Consider the following 12,776-nt stretch of genomic DNA (forward strand, 5'->3'; position numbering starts at 1 on the left):
ACCTCACGTCAGACGCCCGGGGCCGGCTGCTCGCCCCTGCCCAAGCCCTCCCTCCCGCCATGCCCCCGGCACCCAGGGATACAGCAGAGTCCAGCACCTTTTATAGACTTTTATTTCCACATCTGGCGCTTCCATAATACACTTGTACACAGCCAGGGAGGGAGCGCGGGCATCTCCCTGCCCACCGAACCGGGAGACGGAGAGAAAAAAAAAAAACCACCGAACCCCCCAAAGTAACAAAACCAAACCCGAGCCGAAGGCGGACGCTCCCCAGAGCCCAGGCCACAGCGCTACAATCACGGACGGAGCCGCGGACCCGCGAGCTGACTCCTGCTTCCCAGGCGGCCCGGCTCGCCGGGGATGGCCACCCAGCCGCCACCACCTCCGCTGCTCTTTTTTTGGCACTTGGCACTTGCTGTTTGGCACCAGCAGGTTCCCGTCCCCTCATCCCGAGCGAGAGAGCAGGAGAAACAGGGTGCCGTGGCAAAGGGGCACCTTCGAGCTGCCGCCCGCCCGCCTGCCCGCAGCCGCCGCGGCGGGCCGGCGCTGTACGGTTAAGGGCTGCGGCTGCTGAAAGCAGAGCGCCCCGCGGATACAGCACGGGAGCAGCCAGCGGTGCTTGGCCGAGAGCTGCCCGCGGCCGGAAGCAGCCGTGTGCCCTCGCCCAGCTGGCAGAGACGCGGGCCCCATGACGCGGCAGGGCAGGAGGCAGCCACCCGCCGCGGTCCTGACCGGGGGACACGATGCTGGCCGAGACACAGTCCCGGCTGCCGGCCGGACCCCAGGGCTCTGGCACCGGCTCTGCGCAGCCAGAGAGAAACGCGTAAACGAGTTTGTTCCCGAAGGCGGACACGGCCCGCGGGGAGGGCGCCAGTCCTCAACGCCGCGTAAACCCGTCGGCAAGCCCTTCCCTCCCCGTCCCGGGAGAGGGGCTGGCGCGGGGCCACGGCAAACCGCCTCGCGGGGACTGCGCCGGGGGCCGGCAGCCCCCTCGGTCCTGCCGCGCCTCGGTCACTCACGGTAGCTCCAGGCTGGAGGGGGCTCGTCCCCAGCCTCCCCCGGGGACGGGGGCCCCGGCCACCGCGGCGCAAGTCCCCTCTGTAAACATCTCGGGTTTTGTTGCAACACGAAGCTACAGCAGTTTGTGGTAATAAGGCAGTAAGGAGCGTGCTGGCACACGGCCCCGATAGCACCTCGGGGGCAGCCGAGGGGAAGGGGAGCACGCGGACCCCCGCCAGCCGGCTGCCCCCGCACCAAGGCAAGGGATAGGCACAGGTGAGCGTGCGTGTGTGCGTGCGGGCAGCAGAGCGCGGGCGCGAGCCCTTCCTCCCGCTGCCCAGCGGTGGGGGCTGCGGGGCTGAGAAAGGGAAACCACCGGGGGGGCTTGAATTTCCAGAGGGGGCAAAGTGCCATTTCTCTCTGTCTCCTGAAGTCCAGGCTACTCTGAGCTGGGGTGCTCTGCCGGCCGGGAGCACGGGCACGTGTGCACGCGATGGCGGAGCCCGCCGGGAACCACCAGCTGGAAACAACCTTTGCAGGGCTGGTGACAACAACTCTGGGCCCAGACACTGGAGCCACATCTCCTTCCTGTGGATGCCAACCCTCAGCTGGGCGAGCGCCGGCAATGGGAACAGCCGAGCCCGCTGCCACCCCGCGCGGGGCCAGGGCTGTCCAGCTCCTTGCCCGGACCCGTAACCCCGGCTGCTTGATGGAGCTTTGCGGACGGTGGCAGCCCCAACGGGGGCCCCACGGGCGGGCAAGGGCAGAGGCTGCGGGGCTGGGAGGAATGTGCTGAGACGCGTGGGGAGCAGCGCGGCGGGAGGACCAGAGGGGCAGCGGGGGCAGCTGGGCAGTCACCGCCTGCCGCGGGGAGGGGACGGAGCGGTGCTGGCAAAGCCACGAGAGCTGCCCGGCCTTGCCCCTCCGGCCCGCCACGATCATGGCCCCCACCAGCAGACTTCGCAGCAAAGCCAGGCCCTGGGGCCCCCAAGGCAAGCCAGCAAAGGGCTGTTACCGAGACAAATGCTCCAGGTCCCAGGAACAGACCATCCGTAAAAATAACCATAGAAATTTCTCTTCTCTCTGATTACAAAGATACAAAAAGGTAGAAAACCCTCCCCTGCCCCCATGTCTTGGGCTCCTTTTCCATCCCCCCTGCCGCTGCCCACCCTCCGCACACTCACACGCGCGCGTGCACATCCTGCGTAGAAACGGGTCGCAAAGGAAGAGTTCAGCCCCAGGGGTTGGAGAAGTGACCCTCGCCCGAGCGGGCTCCTGCTATACCTCTCACACCAGCAGGGGATGGGGAGCGCAGCGGCAGCCGAGAGCCCGGGGGCTCCCGGAGGTGGGTGGTGTGGGTTGCCAGCCCCTCAGCCCAGAGGGTTGGGAAAGGCAGGATTGGTTTCGGGCCTCTGACCGCCATCAGTTCTGGCCCCTGGGGACACCAAACCTCAGCTAGCAGCGTCCAGCTGGGCGAACGACCCTGCTTCTTCTGTCGCTCTCACGGACTCCTTCGGCCCCTCAGGAATGGCCCTCACTTCTCATTATTCTTTTCGGAGGAAAGAAAAATAGCATTAAGCCATGGCACATCCCCACGGCTCTCGTCATGCCCCCTGCCGCCTCCTGGCTTGCGGGGATTGGGATGGGGCAGAAACCCCGGTGTGCCTCAGTGCAGGAACGGCTGTGAGCCAAACGTCCCACGGCCTCGCTGGGAACAGCCAGCTAGCACAGGACTGGAGGGAGCCCGTCTGCCCTACAGGGAACGGGAAACAGGCCGGCAAGGGGGAGGCAGAGCTGTGACTGAGTGCAGGGAAGAGGAAAGGGGGAATGAGACAGGACATCAGCAGTGCTGGCAGAGAGCAAAGCCCTTAGACTGACACTGGGGGAGAAAATGACAAATTTGGGCAGGGACCCTGGGGAGAAACATGGCTGGGGCAGGCAGGGCTCCCTTAGGACTCAGGCCCTGCTGGCCCCCTTCTCCTTCCAGCCAGTCCACCCCACCCACACATCTGCTCGTCAGGGACTTCCACCTAGCACTGAGTGACTGGGCCAGCCACAGGTCTGGCCTCGCTGCATGACGTTCTCTTCCCTGAGCTCTGCAGGACACGAGTGAGTGCCACCACTTCTGGCAGAGCTGGGAAGACTCAAAAGATGCACTGGCATTTCTGCTCATGCTGCATTGCAAGGGCCTGGAGCCACAACAACAGAGAGTTTACCTGCATGGTCACCATTCAGGTCCCTGACACGCCTGACGGTCCCCGGAGGGGCTCACCCCTACCCAGCTCTCCCTTCCCAAAAAAAACCCCAGAGGGAAGAGGGCGGGCAGCGGGACAACGCACGAGACAGACTGAGCAAGGCTGGGGCAGGGAAGGGATGCACTTACTCCGAATCTGGCGACAGCTCCGAAACGCTGTGGGACGTGGTGGAACGAGGCGTCGAGGGGCACATCGCAGAGGGCGTCGAGGTCTGCACGGCAGAGGGAGTGGCAGTGGTTTGGGGGCCCGAAGGTGTGCTGGAAGATTGCACTGAGGACAGGGCAGAGGAGTTAAAAGAAGCAAGGATGGAAGAAAGGATATCCAACTGTTCAGTGGAAGGATGTCGGCTGGGGATGGCCTCCAGATTCTCTCTGGAAGGCTGTCTCCTAGACAGCGGTTCTAGGCTTTCCCTAGAGAGTTGTCTCCTAGAAAGACACCCCAGATTCTCCTGTGACGGCTGCCTGCTAGGCACTGTATCCAGAGCCTCTCTGGAATTAGGTCTTCTGGAGAGAAAGTCCAGCTGCTCTCTTGAAGTTTGCCTAGCCGACACTAGCTGGTCCCTGGAAGGCTGTCTTCTAGAAAGCAAATCCAGCTGTTCTCGAGAAGTATCTCGACTTGGCGCCATGTCTATTCGGTCTCTGGACACTTGCCTACTTGGCAATGTGTTTAGCCACTCTCTAGAGACCTCCCTTACTGGCCCACAGTCTAGCTGCTCTCTTGACCCAAATCTGCAGGGTAAAGTTTCAAGGTGGTCTCTGGAGCCCTGCCTCCGGGGCAGTGTGTTCCCGTGATCTCTCTGACTTGGCCTAGTAGCTAGTAGATCCAGGTTTTCCCTAGACCCATGTCTGCTGGGAATACTTTCCAGGTGCTCAGTGGACCCATGCCGGCTGGGGATGGTGTCCAGCTCCTCCCTGGACCCGTGCCGGCTGGGCACAGCTTCCAAGCACTCTCCTGAATTGTTCCTGCTCAGCTGCTCCCGGGACATCTGTCTCCTCATCAGCATGTCGAGCTGCTCCCGTGATGAGTACCGGCTTGCTGGTTGCGACAGACTGCCTGCCCCAGAGTAGATCCTGCCGTAGGAGGCAGCGGGGACAGCCCTGTGACCCAGCGTGGAGGTCTTGTACCATGACAACTCATTGGTCATCCTGCCAACAGATGGCAAGCCTTGGAGAGCCGGAGGGTACTGGAGGCGGTTCTTCAAAATCCCTGCACCAGACAGAAAGAGAAGTCAAACCTTTGCAGAGCAGCGAAAGCAGCATGAAAACTCAGCCACGGGAGCTAAGCTGTACCTCCCCAAAGACACGATGAGACAGATCTCCTGTGGAGTCTTCAGGGCCACATGAACCCAAGACGGGCCAGGCTGCCCTTGCCCGCTTGCTACAGGCTGTTACCTTTCCTTTGCCGCTGGGTCTGGGTGAGGGAGTTCTCATCCCCGCTGGTCAAGGCCAGGTCCGGCTGGTTATTGTTGGCTGCGTCCTTGTTGATGTCAAACCCCAGTTTCCGCTCAGAGCCCCACTTCTGCAGGGAGCAGGGGTGAACCTCACACTCTCCCAGAGCTGGCCAGTATGACATGAGGTCATTGCCATCCCCGTCTGGTCAAGGACACAGTGAAACAGGCCCCAGGAAAGAGGGAGAGAACAGTTCTGTGAGAAGCGAACGAGGCCATCGCAAGATATGGCCTGTTTCCCATGCCCACATGCTGCCCCATGGCACAGGAGGCCTGAGCTCATCCTTTCCCCTGCCAGAGCCCATGGGACTTGCCTTTGGGAGTGGTGTTGGAGGGGTTAGTGAGGAGCCGTTCACTGTGGGCCGCCCGCTTGAACTGCCGCTGGAAGCGGCCCCGCAAACGCACGTTCTCCTCACTCTCCGAGGACGGGATGGAGAGGCTGCGCTCTTCGTCCAGAGATAGGTCACTGTCCGAGTCCGAGTCTTGATCTGTAGGGACATGGCGTGGGAGGGGGAGATATTTCGAATGGAGGTGGGGGATGCTTTTCAGTGCAAATGGAAGAGGACAAGCTCATGCCTGTGAGCATCCACCGGTTATACGACAGCGTCATAGAAAAACCGAGATGGGGAGAGACGTGGAGGTGTCTGGTCTGACCCCTTCTCAGGCCAGGGCCAGTTGCAATTGGCCACTTGGTCCTTTGGCCACCTGGGCTCTGACTACCTCCAGGAATGGAGGTTCCGCCCCTGTCTGGACCCTGTGCCAGGGTTTGATCATCCTTGTGGGGAAAACAGCTTGCCTTGTACCTAATCGCGGTTCCCCTTGTTGCAACCTGTGTCAGCTCCTTCTTGCCCTATCTCCAAATACCTCTGAGAGGAGCCTGGCTCCGTCTTCTCTGCAATCCCCTAGGGAGCTGCAGACAGCAATAAAGCCCCTGTCCGCCTTCCCTGTTCCCAGGCTGAGCAAACCCAGCTCTCCTGGCCTCCCCTCATCCCTCTGAGCTCCAGCCCTGACCACACGGGTGGCCCCTGTTGGTCTCCCTCCAGTGGATTGGTGCCTGCGTGGCACCGGGGAGGTGGACCTGAGCTCAGTGTTCTTGACATGGTCTCAAGAGTGTTGTGTCAGTGCCTAGGAACGACACATGTCACCAGGGACCACTTGACAGTCCACATCCCAGCCACAGGGGCGGCTCCTGCCTCCTCCATCTTCAACCCTTTGAAAACTAGCTATGCCCTTTGCTGGCAGCCCAGGAGGCTGTGCTAAGCAACACAGCTGCTGTCTTTCCCTCTCACTGGCAGCGTGCTCAGGAGTCATGGCCAAACGTGGAGTGGAGGATGTAACCATGCAGTCAGGCCCTGCGCAGGCAACGGTCTGCTTAAGTCAGCGTTAATTCAGGACAAGCTTAGTTGGCCGAAGTTTGGGGCCCTACCTCCACCAGCGTCGCGGTGGAACATGGCCACGTCAAGGTCTGTGGGGCCCGTGTGCCCCAGCAGGCTGTGGTCCAGGGCTGAGCCCTGACGTGCCGTCACGTTGTCTCTGAAAGACAGAAAGTCTGAGGGGTTGCACCTGCGTGAGCCCACAGCTCTGCCGAGGCGCTGCTGGAGCCCCAGCAGCGCTCCCTACCTGAGGTAACCCCGCTGGCTGGAGTGGGTGCGGGCAGAGCGCACGCTGCTCACAGACGAGATGGTGGAGGCCCCCAAGGTGATACGGATGAGCCCACTCTCCTCAAACAGCGCAGTGTTGTTGTAGGCATTGGGGCCCTGGCGAGGCAGGGAGAGAGCCATGGGCTTAGTTAAGGAGGTGCCATGGTAGCCTGGGAAGACAAACTTCCCTCCTGCACCGACCGCACTCCTCAGGAGAAGGGACGTCCCCGTCAACTCCCGTCCCCAGCACGCAGCAAGTCCCAGCCTGCTGGGACCCGGGCTGGGCCCGCTCCCGCCTACCTGCGTGCTCCTGGCGGCCTCCTCCCCCTGCGCCTTCTTGCCGAGGCAGGCTAGTTTCCAGGCTTCCTGTACCTCGTCGTTCAGGACACAGAACAGGACCAGCACGGCCAGGCCCTGGGAAGGAGAAAGGGGAAGAGACGCCATGAGCCTGAGGGTGGCAGGGTACCCCGCGGCAGAGACAGGAGGGGTGAGCGTCTAGCTCCTCTCCAGTGCCCTCTGGATGCAGCATGGGCTCTGGGCTAGAAACCTGGGGCCCGGGGGCCTGGTTCCTCCTCTAGAGACCAGCATGTCAGCCCTGGTGGCTGCCTGGTAAGCACCTGAAGAGCCCCCCAAGGCTCAGCAGTGCTGACCCTCAGGCTAGCTGCCGTGGGAGAGGGAGAAACAGAAAGGGTGCCCCCCCGGCAGGCAGTGACCAAAGCAGGGTCTCCGGTCATGACTCTAGGCCCACACAGCTCCCCGCAGACAGCTGCACTGGCTGGGGTGGCTGGGGGGGCCAGGAGGACCACAGGGGTGCTCTTTTGGCCTGACCTAAGCACATATATGTGTGCTATACCTCACTAGCTCAGTGCCTCCTCCACACGGCACTAAGGGCCTCGAGGAGCCAGTGAGCTAGGCGTGATGGTGCTCCCTGTCCCTAGCACCCAAGCCTCACTGGAACGCAGCCGCGATCCCTGCATGGGTCCTCCAGAGGCCTCGTGCAGGGGGCAGAGCTGGGTGAAGGAGCACAGAAAGCACCTTCGTCCCCCCAGGCCTCCCCTGCCAAGGCTGGGCAGTTACCTGAAGACTGCAGAGGACAGTGTAGAGGTAGTGGAAAGCCAGGACACTGTTGTTGACAGCCAAGAGGCCAAAGAGCCAGGTAGTGCTAATAACTAGAAGTAGAACAAAGGAGCTCCGTAACGTCATGCTGGAGAGAGAGAGACAGACAGACACACACAAGCACACACACACCAAGAGGTTAGTGCGTGTTGTTAATCTACAGTCTAGTGCTCACAGACAGACATCCAGAGGGGAAAGCACTCCTGCCCAGCCCTCCACGTGCGCCCCATCGCAGCACTGTGGGCACACCTCTGCATAGCGACCTGGCTCCCCCTGCCCCCAGGGTCTTCCCTTCTGGATCACACACAGCAAACGCAGGGGCCCAAATGACACAGGTCGTTTGGAGCCACAGATAGAGGAGCTGAGCCAAGCTCCAGGGCTGGCCTGGAAGGAGGGAGAGGATGAGTGAGGAAAGGTTTCAGGAGTGTTCAGAAAAAGAAGAAATAGGCACCGAGAGTCAACAAGGGCAGAGCGTTTAATCCAAGCCGATGTGAGAAGTGTCAGTGAGGGCAGGCAGGGAAGGGGACAGGCTGACAGGAAGTGTGGAGATGAGGACATAGGAACTAGAGGAGAGGATGAAGCTTAGGAAAGGTTAACACAGGCACCACGTGGGAGAGGAGAATGGCCGCAAGGCTGATACTGATGCACAGAGGGGCACTTGGCGATGGAGGAAGAGGGAGGATGGTCACTGGAAACGGTAAAAACCACGAGCAGCAGGAGCCTTGCTGGGAGTCTGGCCACCAGTACTCACAGAACCGACTTCTTCTTGGTCTCCTTTTGGCCTGGGGAGCAGGACATCTTGGCCACGAGCAGGAACATCACCCCATTCATCTGAAAGTGTTGGCACTGGTTACAAGCTGTGCAAGGGTGGCTCTGGCCTGACACCCCAAACCCGGAGCACAGGCAGTCTCCTGGTCTGCCAGGCTTGTGTGGGCTTCCATCCCTTCCCTTCCCACTCAGATCCACAGCCTCCCCAGGGTTTGCCTGGGGTGAGGAGGGGGCAGAGAGAGGGGCTGCAATTGAGGGAGGACAATACAGAGAAGAGGGCAGGCAGCAAACACCCAAGGAAGAAGCGAGCACCCACGGTGCAGAGAAAGGAGGTGGGAGAGGGCTGTGGGTGAAACAGGACAGGGTTTTACCACAATGACGACAGTAATGGGGCCTGCAAAGCTCCAGACCAGCTTATCATGAATGGAAATCCAGCAGAAGTCAGGGTTCCCGTAGCCCTCAGGATCCAGGCCCACAGCCAGCCCTGGGGGAGGAAAGAGAGATCAGGTCCAGACCCAGCAGCCTCAGATATGCTAGAGCCGCATCATCCAAACACCTACGCTTGAGAAACCAGGAGACCTGAACCATGAGTCCGGGGACAGCAGGTACCCCACACCCACCAGGCAAGCTGCGGTGAGACATGCTGTGGGGTTACTTCTCCCCAGGAGGCACGACAACAGCCCTTGATACATATCCCCTGGCTGGACAACTCAGCATGCGTGCTCAACACCAGCACGCGGTCCCACAGGTCCATCCAAACAGCTGCCCATGGTGAGCCCACCCTCTGCTCTCCCCACTGGGCAGGTGAGCTAGGTGACACCAGGGGATCAGAAGGCTGCTGAGATACAGCACTTCTGCCATGGCTGGGGGACAATCGGCTCCTACCGGTGATGATGGCGGGCACTCCCCAGCCGATGGCATAGTAGAAGCGCATGGCCCCAAAGTTGACGTTGCGGGCTTCAGTCTGCATGCGGTAGATGTGGAGGCCCTGGACCAAGAGCCAGGCGAAGGTAGAGAGGAAGAAGCAGTGGAGGAGGATGGCGATCACAGTGCAGAGGAACTGGAGGAGGCAAAAGCCACTCAGAGATAGCCCCACTGTGCCAAACCTAACTGCTCTGTCCCCACCTTTCCCCCATCTCCATGGCAGGGCTGCAAGGCAGGTCTCAGAGGAAATGATACCCTCTGAGGTCCCTTCCCCACCCACACAACTCCAAATGCGTTCAGTCTCTTCCCAGGGCAAGCATTTGCTGATTTCCGGCCAGGCTTAGGTCCAGAATCTCTCACAAAAGCACCTTCCTGGGGGTCTACAAACCACTAACAGACTTGCACTTTGCAGGATGGAAGACAACAGCCTCCAGGATCAGATCACCAAGTCACTCAAGACACAAAAGAGCCTGTTTTGGTACATTAACCTCCAATGTTGCCCCACAGAAACAGCGCCAACACCTTCCACTTCCCGAATCAGGGCTGCTCCTTGCAGCTGGTCAGACACAATCCAGGGAATGAAACAAGCCAAATTGTGTGTGTGCTTGCTCCTGCCTCACACCTGGTTCTCTGTGCGGTTGATGCCCAGCAGGAAGAGGAGCTCAGAGAAGAAGAGGGTGACTGATATGTTGGAGTGGATGCCACGTGTGTTGGACTTGAGGCCTTTGAGGCAAGTCAGGAAGGAGAAGGTCAGCAGCAGGGCCACCAGGGAGAGAGACACCAAGGAATAGGTGACAACTGCCAGTGTCTCCAGGTCACCTTCCAGTTGCTGCAGCAGGAGAACCAAAGGCAAAAGGCAGCATTAGGGAAAGACATGTGAAGCCTACTGAGCTCTCAGCCTCTGTGTCCACCCACAAGTTTTCTGCCTATGCCTGCTTATTCTGGGCACCACAACCAACAGCACCATCCTCCAGCCTGCCCTCTTCTGCTCACAGCCCCATAGGCTGAGGTTACCTCCCGGTGCGAGCTGTCCATCAGGACCCCGAAGGTGCCAAACTGGGAGCACTGGCAGTGGACATGCGTGGTGTTCCTGTACACAAGCTCACAGTCCCTGGCTGTCCAGAAGCCCGATGGGTTGGTCCTGCAGCCACCAAAAAGCAGAGCATGCTTAGAAGAGAGGACACATGAGTGTGGCATGCAGGGAAGGAATTGCACAGCAGAGGGGCCATCAGCAAAGCTTTTCTACCAGCAGATACAGCTGCACTCCCAAAGCCAAAATACCAGAGCCAGAGCCCTGCAGAGATCCTACTGCACCCTCCCAGCAGGAATGAACCCCCTGGGAGAGGGCAGAAGCCCCCATGTCCCGATTCTGCCCAGATACACAGCCTCTGTAACGGCCAGGAAGGCTCAGGGAACTAGGAGGTGCCAGTAGAAAGCAGCCCAGTGAGCGGATCACAGTGCAGGGCTGAGGCCCAGCCACGCTCGACTCACAAGTTGGAGTGGTTCCACTGGACGCAGAGAGGTTTGCTCCTGTTGGCTGTCTCCAGCAGGCGAAATTCCAGCACAAGAGGGGCGTCCAGGGGCCCTCGCAGGAAGGTGTGATTGCTGAACACAGACACGCTCACGATGGGGGAGTTCATCACGGGATTCTTGGGGAGCCTGCAAGGAGCCACGGAGCCCTGCTGTCCCCAAGCCTGGCGGTTGCAGCCCTCCCCAGGACTTCCAAGTCACCCAGCACCTCCATCTCGGCAGGAAAAGTTCCACCCTGCCCAAACTGAGGGGACAAGCAACGTGGGGCAGAGCAAGGCTGAGCCACGGAACAGGCAGAGCACAGCAGGACCACCTGGCTGGGACCCAAACCCAAACCACTGCACGCAAGCCTGCGAGAGGGAGCAAAGTAGAGTCCAGACAGCCTCCCTGTGCTGCTGCTTGCAGTCCTTCTTGCCCGGAGGGAAAGGGAAGCAGGACATACCTGATGCTGCGGCGATCCACCTGGTAGCGTGCAGGGAGCAGCCCCCCCAGGGTGCGGTACATGATGAGGATGATCACAGTGAGAGCGGGCTCGGGCTCTGGCAGTGCTTGCCTCGGAGAGGAGCTCTCTACAGTGTAGTTCCCTTCACCCCCAGCAAAGGTGGGCACTGCCGTGGGGGCAGCTGAGACACAAGGGATGGTGAGAATGGCCCCACACACCACCCCAAGGGCCTGAGCGCAGCCTTGCACACTCTGGGGGCAGCCCAGCAGTGCCCTGATCTGGCTAGGCTGGAAGAAGAGGCTAGTGCCTTTTGTATTCACTAGCCCACAGGATCTGGGTGCCTTTCTCCACCAGCTTTGCCCCGGGATGCTTAGGACCTCAGAGAGAATCGGTGCTGGGCCACGCCAGCAGCAGCAAGGCCGCAGGGCTTGTGAGGGTCTTTGGGATGCAGTGGAGCGAGAAGCTCTGAGCTCTGGGGGTGACTGATGAATCTCTGACAGAATCAGGTCTCAGCAGGGGCACATGTCCCCTGCCAGCCAAGCTTGCCCACACTGATCTCCGAGCGATGCTCACATGCTCACCTTCGGCTTTTGGAGGGCTCAGCACAGAGAGCGGCAGCACAACGTGGGTGTGAGGGTCCCAGGCGGGCTGGCCACGGAAGAGGCTGCTGTGGTAGCGAGGGTAGCGCCGGCGGACGTGGGAGCGGTTCTCCATGCGGTCGATGCTCAGCACTGCGGAGGAGCGATGGAATGAAAGGTAGCTGGAGGACAGCCACTCAGAGAGCACCATGCTCCAGGGCATCCCGAGTTCGAGGTCACTGGCAAAGGGCATACACAAGCCACAGGCTGGGCTGCAAACGTCTCCCGCGCTTGGGTATGAGGCAACATTCCCAATATCCACAGTGCTCCTTCTCAGCCCAGATCTTGCTCTGCTGTAGGACAGGGTGCTTCTGCCACTGAAGCCAGTGGCTCCTTCACTAGAGGCTCAGGTGGGATTGGGGATAACTGGGAGAGCGCAGCACGCTCCACGCTCCAGGCTCTGCTGGCTTTCAGTGGCGTGCCTGCTGCTTGAGGGAGAGACAGGACCAGGACATCTCCCTGCTCCACTCCCACATTCGTGAGAGCTGATAAACTCACAGCTACACACAAGTCCGCCTCAGCTGCTCCCTTAACATGGGGGCTAACCTTTCATAAGCAGCTCAAGCATATGTTGAATTTAAGATCCCCTTCACTCATTTTCCCACTCAGCAGCACTGGGATGCGACTCGACCTGCCCTTCGCTCATCCCTTTGTGTCCTTTGTCAAAACAAAGCTTGCCCAGGTGAGAAGAGGTAAAAACAAACAGGAGAAAACCCTGATTTCAGCCCAATTTTTTTTAAATGAAGGCATGGCTCCATACCACTGCAGCTGGGCCCCATGGCCAGCCAGCTCCTACTCACTGATGTTGGGGGTGATGACGCCGACGGGGTTGAGGTAGGTGAGTTTCATGTTGCTGGCCAGCGTGCCCGAGTAGTCCCGTAGCTGCTCCATGAGGCTGGCGCTGCCATGCTCGCTGTACGGCAGCATGGCCCAGTGCTCCCGGTTCTCAGGCGCCAGCACGGAGCTGCCCGCACGCAGCAGGTTCTGCACCAGAGAGACGGGGCCAGAGGTAAGGGA

The 12,776-nt window shown here is 60.3% G+C and overlaps 1 protein-coding gene across 1 annotated transcript in view; it reads right to left on the reverse strand.

Annotated features, from left to right (window-relative positions):
- Positions 1 to 95: 95 nt before the first annotated feature.
- CELSR3 (cadherin EGF LAG seven-pass G-type receptor 3) overlaps positions 96 to 12,776 on the reverse strand; it is a 36,273-nt gene continuing 23,592 nt past the window's right edge. Inside the window, exons 19-35 of the mRNA XM_068906775.1 lie at positions 12,560 to 12,743; positions 11,703 to 11,852; positions 11,122 to 11,302; positions 10,641 to 10,808; positions 10,164 to 10,290; positions 9,772 to 9,978; positions 9,111 to 9,285; positions 8,597 to 8,709; positions 8,209 to 8,288; positions 7,419 to 7,545; positions 6,642 to 6,755; positions 6,322 to 6,458; positions 6,128 to 6,234; positions 5,016 to 5,189; positions 4,646 to 4,846; positions 3,383 to 4,460; positions 96 to 2,548 (exon numbers count right to left, since the gene is read on the reverse strand). Coding sequence (XP_068762876.1) covers positions 2,521 to 2,548; positions 3,383 to 4,460; positions 4,646 to 4,846; positions 5,016 to 5,189; positions 6,128 to 6,234; positions 6,322 to 6,458; positions 6,642 to 6,755; positions 7,419 to 7,545; positions 8,209 to 8,288; positions 8,597 to 8,709; positions 9,111 to 9,285; positions 9,772 to 9,978; positions 10,164 to 10,290; positions 10,641 to 10,808; positions 11,122 to 11,302; positions 11,703 to 11,852; positions 12,560 to 12,743 — 3,351 coding nt within the window. The 3' untranslated portion in view covers positions 96 to 2,520. The remainder of the gene's footprint in view (positions 2,549 to 3,382; positions 4,461 to 4,645; positions 4,847 to 5,015; positions 5,190 to 6,127; positions 6,235 to 6,321; positions 6,459 to 6,641; positions 6,756 to 7,418; positions 7,546 to 8,208; positions 8,289 to 8,596; positions 8,710 to 9,110; positions 9,286 to 9,771; positions 9,979 to 10,163; positions 10,291 to 10,640; positions 10,809 to 11,121; positions 11,303 to 11,702; positions 11,853 to 12,559; positions 12,744 to 12,776) is intronic.

The sequence above is a fragment of the Struthio camelus genome, chromosome 14 (genome assembly GCF_040807025.1).
Source record: "Struthio camelus isolate bStrCam1 chromosome 14, bStrCam1.hap1, whole genome shotgun sequence".
Taxonomy (NCBI): Eukaryota; Metazoa; Chordata; class Aves; order Struthioniformes; family Struthionidae; genus Struthio; species Struthio camelus.